Below are 19,989 nucleotides of genomic sequence, written 5' to 3' on the forward strand. Positions count from 1 at the left end.
CTTCGTTCTGGTCATGTTAATTGCCAACAGACCTCCTCCAAGGGGGTCAGCTGGAGGTGTCTCTTTGAAATTGTACCGCTTGAAAGATTGTTAGGTTTTGATAATTAGAGAGTGATTAGGTGATAAGTGTCCGTAAAAATGTGCTTTAAATGCTTTAAAAGGGTATAACCTTGCACAGTGACGAGCTAGAGCCATGAGCACCTTATAATATTTTGGTTTGGTTAAGCTGTACTTTAAAACGTGAAAACTTCCTCCAATGAAAACCTAGAGTCCTAAAACCTATCCCATTCGATTCCTCATAAAAATATGCTTTAAATGCTTTAAAGGGGTATAACTTTCCTCAGTGACGAGCTAGAGCCTTGAAACCTAAATTAATGGATTCCCTGTGAAATTTTGGTCCAAACAACTTCCTCCAGTGACACCCTAGAGCTCTGAAACCTATCCTTATCAAATTTTGATATCGATTCCCATACCGTATTCCACAACCGCGCCTTGTGATAGGATAACGGGATAACACTTGCTGATAAGTCCCCTCCCCTATCACCTCATTGGCTGCGGAGAGATAATGGGGAATGACAAGAGCAGATAGGCACAGGGAGAGAATGAGAGATAGGGAGGAGGTGATAGAATGATAAGATGGGCGGAGTCAAGTAGTGATTGGGTAGGGGGATACTGTATGTGTGATAACTGGGGAGTGGGCAGAATCTTAGATAACAAGGATCAAAATCCGTTTTTAAGATCAATGTTTCTTAAACAATCAAAGTTTTGGATCCGGGTTACTGTAGTTTTGATCCAAAGGGGTACTGTATCTGACACTTATTTACTGTGTGAAGCATTTAGCAAATTGTACCTTCGATATCCTAACATTTCTTAATGTGCCTGGCGCGCTTTTGACTCGTTTCTGAAGTCCAAATCACCCCTCCTCTAGTTCCTCTTACCCATTACCTCAAATTCTTATTCCAGATCAAACTAAGTCTCTACAAGTCTCCAGGATTGAATTTCACTCTCGACGACTACACCTGATACTAGATATTAGGTAAGCCATATCTCCCAGCTCCAACCTCCTCTAGGCTCCTCAAACTAACCACTTGATATTATTAACTACAACTAATCTCTCTCTCTTTTCTCTCTCTCCATCCCTTACACTCTCTCCCTCTCTCTCCACTATCTCACTCTCTGTCCCTCTTCACACACGGGGCATTTTGTGCGCCGCCCCCTTTTGCGCCGTCCCCGATATTCCATATCTCGCATTGTTGTCATTTCTCCCATGCCTATATCAAATTTCCCCCCTTTTTCCCGTTTTCCACTTGCTCCTTCCCCCTCTCCCTAACAGAGAGCGCTCTTGTCATTTTCACCGGTGCTCTAGGAGCACGTGAGCTCCGGAGCTACATGGTTTAGCGATGAACGGTTGCTAGGATAAGGGGGTCCCGGGGAGAACACCATGGCGACATGTCCCACACCCCGATTTTCTAGAAGTCCCCCCCTCCCCCCATTTCTGCCCCGGGAAAGAGGTATCCTGATTTCATATACTATCTCTCTGTCCTCCTCCCTCTTTTTAGTAGTTCAGATAACAACAATGCCTCTCCGAGTAGGGGCAATTATGTGGGGGGGGGAGACATGTTATTCGAATGTTTTTCTTTTCCATTCATTCACATCAGTCTTCCCCCTCTCTTTAACACAAAAATATATGAGAGGGTACTAAAATAGATATGGAGATAGGGGGAGGGGGGACTCGAATTTCTTATTTCTTGGATTGTCTCAATTTTCTTGTTTTATGTCATCAGTTAGGTAGATCACGAGCTAAAAAGAGATATTTGAGCATCGCGTCGATCTGAATTTAATGAGAATTATAGTTTTGAAATCAGGATTTCGATCAGGATACCTTTTCCTTACATAATTCTAGCCAAAAATTCTTTGAAACCTAGATTTTTAAAATTCAGCCTGTTTTTAAATATTTTGCTCAAAAAAGAAGATTTTATGAAAAGCGGTTCAACTTCATCAGTTTTTGTCCAAATTATGTAAAATCTACATTTTTTGAAAAGACCGTATTCTTCTAACTATAAATTTGACTAGTTTCCATGTAAACAGTGAATTTTCCATACGTTTTCAAACAGCTTCTCTTAAAACTTCATATCTCTCTTTGGTTTTGTCCAAATTTGTTTTTTTTTTTCGAATCATTTTCAGATATTAAAAAAGATTTCACTAGAAACTTCTATATCTCGTTTCTCCATTTAATCCAATCTTTATAAAACGCATATTTCTGAAATGCACTTAACGGGACTGTCTGATATACGTATAACTGTGACTTCGGGCACCCGACTGTTTATCCGGGTACCCAGCAGATACACTAACATTTCCATATGCTCTTCCTTCTCCTTCCACACTACTCTTACCAATTGCTCATTCTCTCTCCACCCCCCTATTCAGGTTACCTCCCTAAACAATAGTCGGCTCCCTTTCTACTAGATCAAACCGGATGATAAAATAGAGAGAGAGAGGGAAAGATAATTACCATAATTATCTTTTCCCCCTCTCTCTTCTGAATCCCTCCGTGGTGCTCCGTGCTCCGTGGTCTCCCCCTCTCCGACACACAACATCTCATCAACTGATATGCATCGCTCTCTCCACAAGAGCATATACTATTTCAGTGGTCCCTTCCCCTCCTCTCTGCTTCTGCTCTGGAGCACACTCTGTTATCTCTGCGTCTCTCTCTTCGTCTCCGTCGTCCACTATCTGAATCACTATCAGAAGACGTCCCGTCCACACGACGTCTTCTTATTTGTTCTTCTCCTCTCCCCCCCCCCCCCCCCCCTTCTATATAGCTCCATCATTTTCATCATTTTCATTTTATTCTTCACCACTAAACCCGGGGGCTATCCAATATTTGCTATATTTATATATGTCCGCCCCCCTTTCCTAGATTAATTTTCCACTATTTTTCTTATTCTAATATTGAATTTCGTAATCATTTCGAGAATAGAGTTTTAAATTCTCATCTAAGGGCTTCTACCCCATTTCCAGTAATTTTTGACGTGTTTTTAGTTGGAAAATGAGATTTTTTATACGTGGAATCCCTTAGAAAAAGGTTACCTTTGTATTGGGGCGTGAAAATTAGGGGTAGATCAAATTTTTTGAATATGTAGATTTTCTGAATCAAAAATCACGTTTTTAGAGATTTTAAAACGTTTATAAAATAATTTTCAAGATTTTCTCAGTTTCAACAGCATTTGGTCTACCGTTTAACCATTTTTGTTATTTTTGAGTATAGTATCACAATTTAAGCTCTTAAAAGTATCATTTTCTACATAAATTTGCATCTTTTAACTATATCACTAGATAATTACAAAACATGCTTATTTTTAAATGATTTTTTTAAAGTTTTTAATGTTTTTAAAGCTAAAATTTGAAATTTTTAACCTAAAAAACACCAGGAACCATCAAGACATCAACTATTTTTACTCTTCGTGTGGTTTCCAGTAAAAGTGAACTTTCATAAAATTTTCAGTGGTTTTCTTCATAAAAATCCATTTTTCAAGGTCGGAAATAGTAAAAATTGCTTTTTAAACCAGGTTTTAACATAAAAATAGGTTTTAACAATAAAAATTTTTGGCGGGAAAACATTGAAAATTTTCCTTTCTGATCTACCCTCCAAGTTTATTATCAACACATCGATTTTTTGAGATTTTCTGTTTTTCCTCCTTTTTTCTTTTTTCCTGTTTTTCCACCCGTTTTCAATGAGCTTAACCTGTTGAAAATGCGCGTACCGTATCCGTTTTTTACTGCTTCGTTTTTTTCGCCTATGCGGTTTTTCGTTTCTGTCGATCCCCCCGTGTATCTTGTCGATTCCCAACCTTTACGTCATCAGACTTTTCATGGAGCCTCGTAAGCCTAACAGCCCCTAATAAGGCGCCCCACTGGGTTCAGTGTTAGTGGTAACAATAATTTCCATCCGCTCACTCTCTCTCTCTATTTTCCTCTTCCCGTACCCCCAACCACCGAACACAATAGTTCCCTTGGTAACACACTTTCATTGATAGAATATTCAATGGTCCATTCCCCCTCTCCGCCAGCTTTACCCCCTCCCCACACCACTTTATCCACTTGACAAAGGTCCATTATCTCTCCTGAGCTCCCACCTCCCCAAGGTAGTCGAAAAGTGGGCGGAGCGTTTTTGCGGGGCTTCCGGCCATATACCTTTTCGAGTGCCTCCGCCCAGCACCCTCCGCCCCTCTCTCCGCTTAGTTCTCACTATTTCCCCGCGCATGCTTAGGTCGGAGGCCATACTGATCTATTGTTCCGAGCGGGTGCAGTGGTCAGTGGTCCCCCTCTTTGTCACCTTTTTCTTATTATCTTGAGTATGTTTAGAGTTAGCGGGAAGTTGGTATCTTCTGAGATTCTCTATTCACTATATGTATATGAAATTTGATATGTAGATGGTCCTAAAACGGCCATAAAATCCCTCCTCCTGATTATAGAGCCCCCCATCATAAAATTCCTTGCGCGAAATTGTACCTCATATGTCCTCAGATTTTATGGTGTAATTGCTATGTAATGCTCAAGTGATAAAACCTCTTTTTGATATACGATGGTCTATCTTGTTTGTAATTAGGTAAATTTCAAGATTTTTTTGATTTAATACCTTTTCTTTAAGTCTCAATTCTGAAATTTTAGATTTTATTCAAGTTGCCTATCAGCTAAGCCTAATTCTATTTTAGAACCTTAAGCATAAGTCTAAGATTCAACCTTAAAACGATTTTCGACTGAAATTTACCTGAAATCCCTATAATTTGATTTAAATTCCCAGATTTTTAAAACCTAAATCTAGTATTTTAAGTTTGTTAAGCCTAAGCCTAACCAGATTTTACGTGAAGATCTTAAGCCTAAGCCTAATTTAACGTTTTAATTACTCTTTAAGTCTAATTCTAAAGTTTGGACCCATCTGATCATCTAAGCCTAAGTCACTGATTGATTTCGACCTGAATTCGGTTCAGATTTCGTTAAAATGCTAAAATTGCTCTAGTTTTGGAATTTTACACACACCCTAGCCATAGAAATTCCAAACATTTTGGCGTTATCCTTATCCGGGTTCTTGTCTTTCGGCCTCATTTACACACATACATACAGATAATCATCGATAATCTTTGTCTCTCCTCTCCGACGATATTCGCTTTTTGTGTTGTATTCCTCCTCGTATAAGAAGATTTCAATCTTACTAGAGAGAGAGAGGGCGCCCGCCCCGATCGTGCGCAACTGATTCGGTGTTAACACGCGTGTTAGAAATGGAGGAAAATATGGGAAGGGAATAGACAATCGACAGCGACAACGACGTCGACGATCGTTTAAAGATCGCAATCAGCTCCTCTGATCAGAAGACGAAGGGGACCCCGGCACCGAATCGATAAGATGGTGTGGAGAGGCAAAGCAGATCACTATCTGTTGTTTCCATCTTCTTCGTTTCCCTCTTCTAAACACATTTACATTCCTTTGTTCACAGTCATCAGCCTCATCACTTTTCTATCGAATCACCTCCCTGGTTTGGAGAAAGAGATGGCCATAGGCTTAGAGGTGTCCTAAATAGTGGGTTTAACAAAATATATACTCCCAGGTGGTCCTCTAAGCTTATCACCGCCCGACCAGTCTTCTGTGGGCTCCAAATCGCCGTTTCTGGGCTCAAAGACTCATTTCTAAGAATTCCAAAAAAAAAGATTAAAAATCCTCAAATCTGAGCTAGAAGCGTACATTTTATCCATTAGCCGCCACAGCCCAGATTCTCGTTTTTGGCCGAAAAAACTCAATTTCCTACTGGAGATTTCGGATTTCACCTCAAAACTTCATTTCTGCTTTAATTTTGGGATTTTTTACTTTGAAATGAGGTTTATAGCTGAAATACAAAAATTCTAGCAAAAAATTGAGATTTCGAGTACAAAAAATGAGAGTTTCGGTTGAAATTCGAGAATTTCAGCTGAAGATTGTCCCTTATCACTTTTATTTACCAAAACTATATGACCGCCTATTTACATATTTCCAATCTCTTCTGTGTGCACCTGCCCTTATACCTTCTCCCAGATTTTGGCGGGCTACACGCACCCCTTCCCTGTCGTCGTCGTTGTCAGTGTCATGGATAATTGAGCAGGCGGGACAGATGGTCACATCACTCTTTCTCTCTCTCTCTCGTTCACAAATTACTGTTAGCTCTCTCCACCACTCGCATTCTACCTCATTGACAACGTTAGTCATCCCTCTTACCTTACTACCTTATGTCTCCTGTCGTACACCACATTTACTCTACTAAGGTCTCTAGGTGATTATTCATTGATTTTTGGAGGGTCTAAAATAGTTAAAATTCAATGATTTAAGGATTCGTAAAAAGTTTGAGCCAATCTCGAAATTTCAGTTTTTGCTCTGAAAATGAGATTTTCTACGTTTTTATGTGATTTTAGATTGTTTCTGATGATTAGGATCCTCCATTTTCAAAGAAACGAAAAAAAACGGCCCTGTTTCCTCTAATCACTCCCTTAACCACTCCGCCTTGCACTCCACTCCACCATAATCGCCGTTTCCAGCCTGAAATTTTGGATTTTCTCAATTTATATTATTTATAGGACAATTCCTCATGTCCAGAATCCCCATATCAAAAAAAGTTTGAGCCGGAGACCGGACTAGAACCCTGGTCGTTGTTCTGTCACTTTTCACTTTAACCATAACACATCTTCAAAATCGCAGTTTTTGTTTTCTGACATTATCAGCCGTTTCTAATTTTCGATCTTATCAAAACTCTTATCCCTTTATCATATAAATCGATTTCCCTACTCCCCCCCCCCCCCTTACCTCTTATCGATTCCCCCGTAACTATACCATATGGTTATCTAGCAAGTGTGATCCGCAACTCCTCATCAATTATTCCCTCCTAATCTTATCCATGACAACCCTTACGCAGGTCTAAGGGAAGAAGTGGGCGGAGCTTCCCTCAGAGGAAAACCCCGCCTCCCATCTTCTGATGGCGTCTTCTTAGTGTTCGCGCGCGCGGTGTTCTCTTTTATTTACTCTGATGGGTAATGTAGTGAGAGAGGGGTTAGGGTCATCTTCCCAGAAGCACTTTCCCATCACTAGGCATAATCGATAATGTTTAATCTACCTCGTCTTATCACCTTTTTTCTCTCTTTGAAAATCCGTCTTATCTGAATTTCACTATAATTTTCAGCATATGTCGATCAGCATCATGACGGACGAAACGTCAAAAGAGGAGCCAAAGCAGGTACAGGAGTACAGTTGTAGCGGGTGCAAGCAGTTGCAGTCGGATGTGGCTAATGTGAGTTTTTTTTTGATAATAATTTGAAAAAAAAATTTGACTGAAATTTTTTTTATTCTCCCATTTCATTTTCAGTCAATGAACCTGATAATGCAACGAATGGACCAACTGCAATACCGACTCGATGAGATTCTGAAAGAGAACGCGATTCTCAAAGGTGCCGCCGGTGCAGCCACGTCATCATCCTCCACCGCCGTCTCATCTGGAAAAGTGACGCCGACACCTGCAGCATCATCGCCAAAACTTGAGATCAAGGAGCAGAAGCCTGTACTCGTGAATGGTGCTGGCACACCATCTGTGTCGGGTGCCCGGAAGCGGAAACCAAAGGAGCGTACCCCGCCGACAGCCGCCTCGCCGCTTCCAGATTTTTCAAATTTTGTGAATGGTTTCATGTTTGATCCGATCACGATGGCCTCCAACCCGAACGGTATGATGCAGTTGTTGTCCCTGGTTCAGCAGCAACAGGACGCCGCGCCGACAGCACCCCAGCCACCTACCGCCAATACCACTGCTACTGAACAGAGATCGATGACACCACCGGAGGCGAAACAGGTGAAAATGGAGACGTCGTCGTCAGAGGAGACGATGAGTAGTGTTAAGACGGAGCCAGAAGAGGCGGATATGTTGGGCGCCCAGCAGACACAATCGATTCTGGATGCACTTACTGCACAGTTCACGACCGTTGGTGGAAGAGGGGTGAGTAGAGGGAAACCGGGGAACAAAGAACCCATTTATCACACTGGACTTTCACTTGTAGAACGGGGTGCCGCGGTGTTCTTTTTTTGATCATTTTTTTGAAAATAGGACATGTTATCGCATCACTGTGGGAGGTCTAGGGGTGTCTAGACATCTGGGGAGCCTGGGGAAGGTCTAGAAGGTCTTGGAGCTCCTTAAGAGCCTGGGAGCCTGAATCTAAGGGTCAAAGGGCGAAAGGGTCGGTTTTTAGGTTTTCAGTTTTTTGGGTTTTTAGGGTTTTACGCTCTCAATTTCTATACCTCAAGCTGCTTGAGGTATTCTAGTCTGCTTAACGTACTGCCTAGCTGTTTAGATTTCTTAGAACCCTGGCTATTTCTCCAAGGAAACGATTTGATCCTGGATCCTGGATCTTGCGGATCCTAGTGTCTTACTGTAGCTCGATCCTGGATCTTAGGGATCCTATTGGTTGTTCAGATCCATTACACCCTAATTTTCATTATTTTTCCAGAAATCTGAATCGCCATCCAACAACACTACCTCGACCTCCACCCCTACCCAATCTGGAACCATCACCGCCACCGCTGCAGCCTCCACTGACTCAGAGAACCGCACGATAAAACTCGAAGCCATCGCCACCCCGTCAAGAAGTCAAGACTCGTCGGATGAGCCGATGAGCTCCGCTAACGACCCGAACACCGCTCGCTGCTCCAACTGCCAGACTGATAAGACGACGGCGTGGCGTCGCGACTCGGAAGGACGTCTCGTGTGTAATCCGTGTGGATTGTACTATCGATTGCATAAGGTAAGCAGGCAGTAGATATTTTTTCTAGAAGCTTCTTCTAATGGGAAAGAGAGTGAGTGTGTTGTGTTTGTTATCTGATGCGAATGGAGGGGACACGGAGTGGGGAAACAACCTAGTTAAGATAGCGGCAAAATGAGAAGAGGCAGAGATTGAAATATGAGATTAAGTGTTGAGAAGAAGGAGTCTTACTTTTTATGTGTAAGACTGATATTGATCCAAAATGGATGTTGATGATGATGGTGATGATGTAGGTCAAGTGAGGTTTAAGCGGATTAGGCCGGGGGCTTGAGGAGAATTGCAAAATTGCCTTGGGGGTGATTAGAAACGGGGGCAGACTGAAATTTGACGGTCTGACCAAAGAGCGCAACTAGATCGTCTCAACAAGCCTGAGCAACTCTGAAACGATATCGGATAGGATTATTGGACCGCGGCCACCAGGGATCACTGCGTAAACCTAAGTCGTACCGTTCAACGGGAGGCTGAGCTGTTGTAGAGTCAGACAGCTCCAAAATCGGACAAGAAGCAGCGGGTCCCCCGCTAGTGATAGGACAAGGATTCTGGAACCTACCGGAATTTTAGGTTGATCCTATCTAGACCACACTACAAAACTAGGGATATTTCCCCTGAATCCGATATGATTAGGGCCAAACAGGGATGTGCGGAGCTAAAAATTCCAGAAATTTCGGAATTCCCTGTTTCTGTTCCGCACATCCCTGGGGCTTAAGCTTAACCCTACAGGTCCTTGGCCGTCTTGACATGATTGCCTTTTTCTACTTTATCAGTACTTTAAGCCATGTTTAGTCCCCCTTCTTGCGCTACTTCCTTCCATAGGTCAAATCCTACAGTACTCCCATTTTCCATTTCCCATTTCCTTCACCCAATTCAAATTCAATTTCACCCACATCATCATCATCATCACCGATACAGTATCTTCCCCCTTCTTCTTCCATACATATTCCAATTTCCTCTCCACCCCATCTTTCTTCAATCATCACTTCTTCTTCATCTTCTTCTCCACCCCATTATGTGTTCTCTCTATTCTACCGCCTAGATAATTAGCGTATCGGGTGCGTGCCGCCCGTGCGCGCACGGAGACGAGTCAATGATTACCTGTAACTCGCCTATTCTTTTCTTTTCGTTTCTTCGCCACGGCGTCTTATTGTGTTCATCACTCTCTACTCACCGACAATTAGGAATGAAACTAGTGCAGCAGCAGCCCCAAACAATCTACCGTCTTCGTCCCTGTCATCATCATCATCATTGAGGGAGAGAGAGAGAGATGATGCCTTTTCTTGGTTCCGCCACCATGCAGATATTGGGAGGAAGTGGAACGGGCAGGGACCTAGAGGCGTTCTGATAGCGTCTAGCAGAATCTAAGTCTGGGAGGGTCTAAGAAGTTTGCTCGGTTGCCAAGGCTCAGGGGAAGCCTCTAGGCTCTAGGGCGCTCCAGACTGGCCTAGAGGGTGAACAGCTCAAGTTAGGCTCAGAACCTTCCCAAGCCACGGGTTAGTGTCTCAGGATCTAATACACCCAGGGATGATGGTAATGATTTTCAGCGTCTTTAAAGTTTTTGGAGCTCAAAAGACTGCGAGGCTTATCAGGGCTGGCCTGGGGGTCTAGAAGTTTAGTAAGCTCACTATCAGACATTTAGGCTTACAATTCTGGAAACACCCCAAAAAAGCAGATATTTAGGCTTAAAAGCTCTGAAACACCCCAAAAATACCCCAAAATGTTGTCCTCTAGATTCTCTATGCTCGGAACGGCTGGGGCTCTCCGGGGAAGCCTGATCTCTTGCCTCTCCTTATGATCCGTGACTATGAGTCTAATCTCCACCTGCCCCTAGCTCTATTGGTAACCTATTCTATTCTATTCTAATCATCTCCCTTTCCCCATAACCAGATGGCCTCCCCTCGGGGCCTCACTAGTAATTATCATCTCCCTTACCTCCCCATCTACCTCTTTACCCAATTTCATAACCTTGGAGTGGAGAGTAGTACATCATCTCTAAGGGCGGAACGTCTTCTTCTTCTTCTTCTTCTTTTCCTAAATTTGCACACAATAGGGGGGCGACAACAACAATAGGGGGGCGACAAAGAGAGATCGGGGGTAATTAGAGAAGAGTGGCTGGGGCACCGTTGACGTCTTCTAACAAATTTCTATTTCCAGGTGCGCCGCCCGATCGAGATGCGCAAAAACCACATCCAACAACGATATCGTCGCAAGAACAAGGATAAGGACCTGGCGAACCTGACGGATCCGAACCTCTTCAACCAACTGCTCACCCAGATGCCGTCGATGGCGACGGGCGGCTCACCGACGTCCGCCTCTAACGCCCTGAGCTTCCTGGAACAAATCACACAATTTACGCAGGCACACGAGCTGATGAATAGCAGTGCGAGCTTCTAATTATTCTTAATTTTAATTTTTCATCTTTTTTATTTATTCCTCTTATATATCTCTGTCCCTGTTATTCCATTCCTTAATATTTCGTATAATATATCCTTCCCCCTTAAGTTTTGATCACCGCGTGTTTCAGTCTGTGAGCTTTAATAATAAGCCCCGCCCCTTTTTTTGTTCGTCGAACAGCCACGCCCCCCTTTGCATGGTTGTGTTCTTCTCTTCCATTCTCTCTCACTTTGCATTTTCTCTCTCTTTCCGAAAATCTCAGCATAATTTCATAATTTTTGTCTCTTCCTTCCACAGTATTTCCATTTTTATTTCGTTTTTGGTTTTTCGACGGATAAAATGTATCTCCTTTTATATTAATTATCCGTCTTTTCTTTAATTCTCTGCGTCTCTCTTTTTCTCCATACTCTCTCGCTCTCTCTCCGTCTCTCTCTCTCTCTCTCTAAATCTCCTCTATTACACGTCACATGATTTACAGATGACGTCGGAGGAGCCAAACGAGAGGACAGAGCTGATGGCGGCGGTGGCGGAGGGGGCGGAGCCAAGAGGGGCGGAGTCAAATGGGATAGAGCAAGTAGCAGTGATGGAGCCGTGCGCTGGATGTGCTCAATTGCACAAAGAGATTCGACAGGTGTGCTCCCTTTTCTGACTTTTCGTTTCCGTAGGTGTAGGTGGCCGAGCAGTTTTCTCGAGTTTTCTAGGCCACCATATTTCACAGCGGCGTAACTTGCTCGAAATTTGTTTTCTTGAAAATCTAAAAGATTTGTTGGAATCCTGAAGAGTTGCTCTTTCTAACGATATAGCACATGGCCTAGTTTTTAAGTTTTAATTTGGGGGTTTTAGGCTACCGAAATTGGAAGAGATTTTTCCAGGTTAGCAACTTTGTAGGGGCTTTAACTCGCTTGACATTTAAAAGTTTTCAATTCTAAATAAACTTCTGGAATGTCCAGGGAATAAGGATTCTAGTGATATATATATATTTTTTTTTATATATATACAATGTGGCCTAGGTTCACTTAATTTCGAATTCTAGGCCACGCTCTATTAGATGCCGTTGTTTCTGATTTTTGACACGTTGTAACTTAATTGAAAATCAAAATTTTCAAATTTTAAACAGATTTTTAAATTCCTCAGGAAATCAACTTTCTAGTGATATACAACATAGCTTAGGTTTCACTCAATTTGGATTTCTAGGCCACCATTTCATTTTTTTTATTCAGGACGTGAACAAGATCATGAACAAGATCGAGGCGGTGTGCGAACGTCTTGAACTGATAATAGCAGAGAAAGAGAAGGCGAATCACGAACAGATGTCAGAGAGTGGAAGTGAGGAGAAGGTAGGTCACAACTCTATTAGCATGATACGCTTCTTACAACCGCGCTCTACCGAAACCAAAGAGTAACGAAATTGAGAGACTCAGAAAAAAAGAGACATTTTCAATGGGATTTTGGTGGAGCGCTGTTGTAACCACTGTGCTAATAAGCAGTTCTCATATATTTCTGACAGTTACAGTACTCCGGTTCCCCGTCTGGAAGTCGAGAGTCACCAGACAAACATATCAATGGACACGTGCTGACGACGTCCTCAGGAAACGGCGGGTGTCGAAAGAGGAAGCCGACGAAAGAGTCAGTGAATCGACTATTCGAGAACATTCCAATGAAACATGAGAATGGGAATAGGTCTCCGAAGGTGGCGAGACAACAAGTGTCCACTCCGGTCTCGGCGAGTTCCCCGTTTCCAGAATTCAATCAGTTTAATGGGTTCATTTGTGAGTTTGTCTTGAAATTTAACAATTGTGACGGAATTTTTGAGATCAGGGCTTAAGATTTAATTGATATCAAACTAGTTGGAGTTTGTGGAAGCGGCCAACTTTGATGACTGATAACTTTGTCAGAAATCAATTTTTTCAAAATCCAAAGCCCGTATCGGATTCCTCGAGACAAGGGGTATCTACTGATATAGCATTTCATTTATAACAATAAAGTTGGAGCTTAAGAATTGCCATTTGAAATCGCTCCTTCCTCCATTGATTAGATCTGTTTTTAACCTTCAGACGGCCAACTTTGATGACTCATAACTCTGTCAGAAATTGATTTTTCAAAATTTTGAAACATGTTGGAAAATCCTTGAGGCTAGGGCTATTAGTGATAGAACACTCAATTTAACAGATCAAACCTTTTTGATAGTTTCAATTCCTGCAAAAATATACCCAGTCAAAATTTGAGGAATCTCTGCGTCTCTCGAGTCATATCTCTCTAACCTCGATAGCTATCAAAAAGTGGTCAATTACAAAAATGTAGCTCTAGCATTGATCTACCCAACTGATATACTTTCAAAGCCAGGTTATCATAATAAACTTTATCTTATTTGCTCCCAGTGAACCTCTCACATTTTCAAAAAAGGTCAACTGATAAGACATGAGATCAGTGACGTGTCTATTCCCCTAGAAACCTTTCTCTTATCACCTTCGTACTAGGCACGCGTGACTTTTTTCTGAGAATAACAATTTATAATTAAAGCTTTTGTACTCAGCTGATAAGGGGTGTCTGGGGACTAGGCGAATTGGTCAACAACGAAATAGTTGAGCTGTCGCGTGTTGTACATAACTCTGTGATAAATCGATATTTCGAATATCTGAAAACATCATCTGATCCCTTAAAACATGAGCTATTTAAACATATATCACAAGCTATACTTCTGAATCTTTCCAGTCGACCCAATGGTGAACCCTCAAAATATGAATATGATGCAACTCCTAAACCTGGTTAACCAATCACAACAACACACTCAGCAACCCCAACATCCACCACCACAACAAGTTCAACAGATGGAGACAGTAAAAATCAAGGAGGAAGTTAAGCAGGAGCCAGTGGACAACAGCTTTCCTGTGGAGACGACGGAGCAGAAGTTGTTGGATCAGATCACCGCACAGTTTAATGGTGTGAGTAGGGGGTATCATATCTCGCCAATCTTGAGAGATACCTGAAAGTGATCAACTACAAAAATGATCGCCTTAAAATTCTACACATTTCAGTTGTTGGCAACTTTTTGATAGCTCCGCCCATTTTTGAGCTACAAGCCAAAGAAGACAACTGAGAGAGGGAGAAAGAGCACGCAGACTTCGAGGCGCACTTGTTTTCTGCGTCTCTCTCTTCCACCTCGTTATCTTAAAAGTGGGCGGAGCTATCAGAAAGTTGTCAACTACAAAAATTATCAGCTTGAAATTCTGCACGTTTTTTTAGTTAGTAACTTCTCAATAGCTCTAAATTCTGGGAAGATACACGCGTTGAGACGCGAGGTTTAAAAAAGAGAGCGCAGACAACTAGACTGTCTAGCTTCTTTGTGTCTCTCATATCTCTCTACCCTCAATTTCTATCTAAAAGTTATCAATTAACAAAATAATCTGCATTAAATTCTGCACATTTTGTTAGTTGACAACTTTTTATTATAATAAAAAACCTGGGAGTTATGAGCGTTTGAAAGACAAGCTTTGAAAAATGTGATATTTCCAGAAATCCCCATCTCCCACCGTCGTCCATGCGGCCGGCTCATCCGGTGCCTCCGATGACGACCCATCCTCATCATCCGGTGTCTCCAGATGCTCCAATTGCTCCACGACGAAGACTACCGCCTGGAGACGTGACATGGCAGGACGACTTGTGTGCAACGCGTGTGGTCTGTATTATAGACTTCATAGGGTAAGTGAGAAAATTGCTGGGGTGTCGTTGGCGCGTTTTCTACACATAACCTTCAAAACTCACCACCCGATTCAAACCACATTTCAAAAAGAGATAATTAGAAGATTACCTCCTCCCAATTCTTCAGTAGGTTAGTTTCGGAGGAAGCCAACGAAAAAAAAACGAAGAAAGGTCGTTTTGACTAATTATCGATGGAAATTGGGTATCGTCTTGAGTAGTAGTGAATGTGATGAATGGAAGATGATGATGAGTTTTGCGCGACGAGTTGAATGAGTGGAGGGATCTAAACAAGAATAAACGCGGGGAAGGTACGCCAGACTTTCCTTTTTTCAGACACACCGCCCGGTGCACATGAGGAAGGACTTCATTCAACAGCGCTTCCGTAGAAAGATCAAGGAGGATGAGATGGTGAGTTAGAGAGGGGAGACATCTGGACACACAGACACTAAAATTTCGAAAAAACATCAAAAAATTCGATATTTCATTTGTTTTGACTGTCCATAACTCGATAGCCTCGATATCTATCTAAAATCTGTCAACTACAACAATAATCTGCAAAAAAAAAATAAAATGGAGAAAAAGTGGAAAAATTACATTTTTGCTGAGGCTAACTTTTGCTGAGGCTAACTTTTGCTGAGGCTAACTGCGATTTTGCTGAGGCTAAGTGAAAATTTACTGAGGCTAATTGGGATTTTGCTGAGGTGAACGTTTTTTTTTTTCACATTTTATTAGCAGAAAATATTTTGGTAGCACCGCCCGTCCTTGAGATAATCGTGGGATAACATGACGGGAATCTTAAACCGGATATTTTACGTTAAAAACTGAAAAAAATAAGACATCTGGGCATACAGACACACCGACCCCTCTCATTTCCAGCCCATCGCCACATCCCAAGCGGCCGTCTTCAGTCATCTCCTCGGGCTGCCAAACATGCCATCAAATGTCAATGCATCGAATGCATTCAGTATTCTAGAGCAATTCAGCAATCAGCTAAAGGATAATCAAGAACTATCTGACTCTTCTAATTAGTTAATTATCTAATTATCTTCCTTCTTACAAATATCCTGTGTTATTCCCAACCTATCCGTTTTCCCCAATCTGTGAGCTTTATTTTTCTGTCATCCGTCATTTTTGACCTTCCCCTAATAATGTATTTTTTGCAATTTACTGACTTCCACATGGATTTTCAGTCAAAAACTTAAGAATCTCATCTTTTTCGAAGCATTAATTCAAAAATCGTATTTTTCTTACACTTAGAAGTGCAGGTTGTCGTCATTTCCATATTATTTTGTATCGATATATCTTTTTCTTAATTAATCGTTAATAAAAATTGATTTTTTCCAGAAATCCACGATTTTGTAGTTTGTAGTGAGATAGGAGACCAATTTCATAAAAACTAAAAATTCTAACTAAAAATTAAAGCAATTGTCTCATAATTTCTATTCGTTTCCTGCACTCCTCCATTCCAAAAAATTCGAAAAGTTCCGAGATGGGCGGTCCCTTTTTCGAGCCAATCAATGAGATTCTAACGATTCCCATCGTTTTCGCCAGTGTCAATTGGTGTCGTTTGGCGAGTGGTTCGAGAGTTTCGGAGTTGTAAGTTTCTGAAATTTTTTCAAAAATTCTTTTTTAACATTTTGGGGGCGGAGCTTGCTGACCTAATTTTAGCAAATCTTGAAATAAAGATAGTGGAAATTAGAAAGAAAACTGAAGAAAACGCCGATTTTTGCGAAAAAAAGTTTGCTGAGGCTAACTCGTATTTTGTTGAGGCTAACTCGAGGTTTGCTTAGGCTAACTGGGATTTCGCGGAGACCAACCTAATTTCAGCAATGCCTGAAGTATCCTTGGAAGATCTTGGTCCGGATAAGATTCGCAAAGAAGCTGTGAAGAATGAGGACGTGAGAAGAACCAATTGAATTCACCGCTGGTTAGAGAACTCAAAAATCCGAAATTCTCTTCTTTGGATTTCAGAAATTCCACGATTTTTCGAATGTGCTCTTTCTCAGGAATTTCAAAATTTTTCTTCTCCAAAATCTCCAGAATCCTCGGATACAAATCATCGTCGAAACGGGCGGTCTGAAACGCCATCCGCGAATATTTGTGCAGCGCGTCGGCGTCCAACAATAAATTTCTTCGTCCCAAAAGACTCAAATCGAATTGATCGATCATTTCTCGGAGCGAGTAAAAGTGTTCCGAGTCGAAATTTTGAATTCCCGCGCCATTTCGAATCATTAAATTTAGAACGGCTTCTGGTAGAACGCCGAGTTGATCGGAGTAGTACGCGACGAATGCGTCTTTGTCACGTTTTGATAGTTTTTTGGTCGCTGATCGCATGATTAGAGAGAGATGGACGAATTTCGGTGGCGTCCAGTTGAAGGCTCTGGAAAAAATGGATTAAAATTGAGAAAATTTGGAAAATTTTCATTTTTGTTAAGGCTAACTTTTTGCTGAGGCTAACTGAAAATTTGCTGAGGCTAACTGTTTTATTTATTGAGGCTATCGATTTTGCTGAGGCTAACTTTCCCCATCACTCACTTATATAAAATTTGATGTTTTCCCGTGCTACTAAGCCACTCCATTCCACGAATCACATGAGAAATCTCCATTTTTCGGTCGTCGATCACATTTGCCAGGTGATACGTCGGGAATCCATCGGATTTCAGCAGAACCGGATCACTCTCATCTATGCATTGGTTGACGATGCCGAACACTTCGTCCTGTAACTTTTAAATGAAAAATTTGGTTTTTTTTCTTCAAATTTTTCTCACCTGAAACTGCACATTCTGCTTATCCAACTTGAATCGAATCACAAATTTCTCTCCATTTTCGGCCATTTTTTTCGCGTTTTCTACCGTTAAATTCGCACATTTTCTATCATATTTCGGGATTTCTCCACGTTTTTCTGCAGTTTTTCGCAATAAATCTAGTCGATGTTCCGGACAGAAACATCTGTAAGCGTGACCATAATCGACGAGTTGATGGGCGGCCTCTTGATAGAGATCGAGACGTTTCGATTGTTCGTATGGTCCGTATTGACCGCCTTCGCGTGGTCCCTCATCGGGATTCAGGTTATAGAAGTGGAGCGCTTCGTAGATCTGAAAAAAAGGAAATTTTAGTGAGAAAAGCAGCTCAGCAAAATCGCAGTCAGCCTCAGCAAAATCTCAGTTAACCTCACAAGGGAATGACCCTGAGTGTCCCCCGAGTTTCTCAACGATCTTCTCACCAAAGATAGGTCTCACCGAGACTAGAACAACACTATATGTTTTAGGTGCAACAAACTCGTTTCCAGCGAATGGCAAACATTTTTCATTTTTTTCAAAATTTTTTGGTCGAGTCACTTTGAGAAACTGTAACTTTGTTCATTTTGAAGTTTTTCATAAAATTCAAAGTGTTATAAAAAGCTGAAGGTGTCAGCTACAAAAAAGCCAACAGGAACGTTTTACCGAAACTGAAACCTGGAAAGATACAAATCAAAACATAAAAATTGACAGTACTCATGAAATCTGAAAGTGGCCATTTTCGAAAAAAAGGTCTCGGGGGACCATGTCCATTCGATTCCCCGTGTTGAGTGAGGTACACATACATGTACAAATATATGGCTCACCTTTCATTTTGGAGACTTATTTTCAATTTTTCAACTTTCAAGTCGATTTCTACGTATCCCTGTACGTTCGAGTTTTCAACTAAAAACGCAAAAACACAGTTCATGGCGGAATGTTGTTGAAACATGCTAAAACGCGGTTTTTGAGAACCAATATCATGTTCTAATAACTCTATGATCGCAGATAAAACGAATTCAACCATTAATTTTTTTACGATATTCGTGTATAGGGATACATGGAAATTACTTAAAAACTTGAAAAATTGAAAATAAGTCTCCAAAATGAAAGGTGAGCCATATATTTGTACATGTATGTGTACCTCACTCAACACGGGGAATCGAATGGACATGGTCCCCCGAGACCTTTTTTTCGAAAATGGCCACTTTCAGATTTCATGAGTACTGTCAATTTTTATGTTTTGATTTGTATCTTTCCAGGTTTCAGTTTCGGTAAAACGCTCCTGTTGGTTTTTTTGTAGCTGACACCTTCAGCTTTTTATAACACTTTGAATTTTATGAAAAACTTCAAAATGAACAAAGTTACAGTTTCTCAAAGTGACTCGACCAAAAAATTTTGAAAAAAATGAAAAATGTTTGCCATTCGCTGGAAACGAGTTTGTTGCACCTAAAACATATAGTGTTGTTCTAGTCTCGGTGAGACCTATCTTTGGTGAGAAGATCGTTGAGAAACTCGGGGGACACTCAGGGTCATTCCCTTGTCAGCAAAATCGCGGTTAACCTCAGCAAAATCGCAGCTAAATAGCCTCAGCAAAACCTTAGTTAACCTCAGCAAAAACACAGTTAGCCTCAGCAAAATCTCAGTTAGCCTCAGCAAAGCCGCAGTTAGCCTCAGCAAAAACACAGTTAGCCTCAGCAAAAACACAGTTAGCCTCATCAAAATCACAGTTAACCTCAACAAAATCTCAGTTAGCCTCAGCAAAATCGCTTAGCTTCAGCAAAACCTTAGTTAACCTCAGCAAAATCACAGTTAGCCTCAGCAAAAACACAGTTATCCTCAGCAAAAACACAGTTAGCCTCAGCAAAATCGCTTAGCCTCAGCAAAACCTTAGTTAGCCTCAGCAACACCACAGTTAGCCTCAGCAAAAACACAGTTAGCCTCAGCAAAATCGCAGTTAGCCTCAGCAAAACAATTTTAGCCTTAACAATTACAAAACCAACCTTATCCTGAGCATCTTCCACAAATCGTGCTCTATCTGTGTCCTCAATTCGAAGAATAAAGTCGCCGCCATGCTTTTTTGCGAATAAATAATTAAAAAACGCGGTTCTCAAGCCGCCGATATGCAAATGTCCTGTTGGAGACGGCGCGAATCGTACTCGTACACGTTGCCGTAGAATATCTGTGATTTTCATCTGAAATTTCAGGGTGAAAGTTGAATAAAAATAAATATTAATTCAATCGTAGATAAATTTGGTGAAATTTGGGAATCAGAAATAGAAAAATTGATTATTTACAAT

At 41.4% G+C, this 19,989-nt stretch overlaps 3 protein-coding genes across 3 annotated transcripts; 2 read left to right on the plus strand and 1 right to left on the minus strand.

Moving 5' to 3' along the window:
• Positions 1-7,204: 7,204 nt before the first annotated feature.
• GCK72_016306 (uncharacterized protein) lies at positions 7,205-11,213 on the plus strand (the record flags this gene model as incomplete). The annotated part of the gene is made up of 4 exons (XM_003098857.2): positions 7,205-7,309; positions 7,385-8,005; positions 8,514-8,807; positions 10,974-11,213. 4 exons carry the CDS (start codon positions 7,205-7,207, stop codon positions 11,211-11,213), a joined length of 1,260 nt encoding a protein of 419 aa, XP_003098905.2.
• A 478-nt stretch (positions 11,214-11,691) lies between these two features.
• Positions 11,692-15,941, plus strand: GCK72_016307 (uncharacterized protein; the record flags this gene model as incomplete). The annotated part of the gene is made up of 7 exons (XM_003098822.2): positions 11,692-11,844; positions 12,434-12,550; positions 12,727-12,982; positions 13,926-14,155; positions 14,727-14,912; positions 15,246-15,320; positions 15,789-15,941. 7 exons carry the CDS (start codon positions 11,692-11,694, stop codon positions 15,939-15,941), a joined length of 1,170 nt encoding a protein of 389 aa, XP_003098870.2.
• A 387-nt stretch (positions 15,942-16,328) lies between these two features.
• GCK72_016308 (uncharacterized protein) lies at positions 16,329-19,884 on the minus strand (the record flags this gene model as incomplete). The annotated part of the gene is made up of 5 exons (XM_003098841.2): positions 16,329-16,516; positions 16,730-17,292; positions 17,448-17,629; positions 17,681-18,007; positions 19,693-19,884. 5 exons carry the CDS (start codon positions 19,882-19,884, stop codon positions 16,329-16,331), a joined length of 1,452 nt encoding a protein of 483 aa, XP_003098889.2.
• Positions 19,885-19,989: the final 105 nt, after the last annotated feature.

This window comes from Caenorhabditis remanei, chromosome IV (assembly GCF_010183535.1).
Source record: "Caenorhabditis remanei strain PX506 chromosome IV, whole genome shotgun sequence".
Lineage (NCBI taxonomy): Eukaryota > Metazoa > Nematoda > Chromadorea > Rhabditida > Rhabditidae > Caenorhabditis > Caenorhabditis remanei.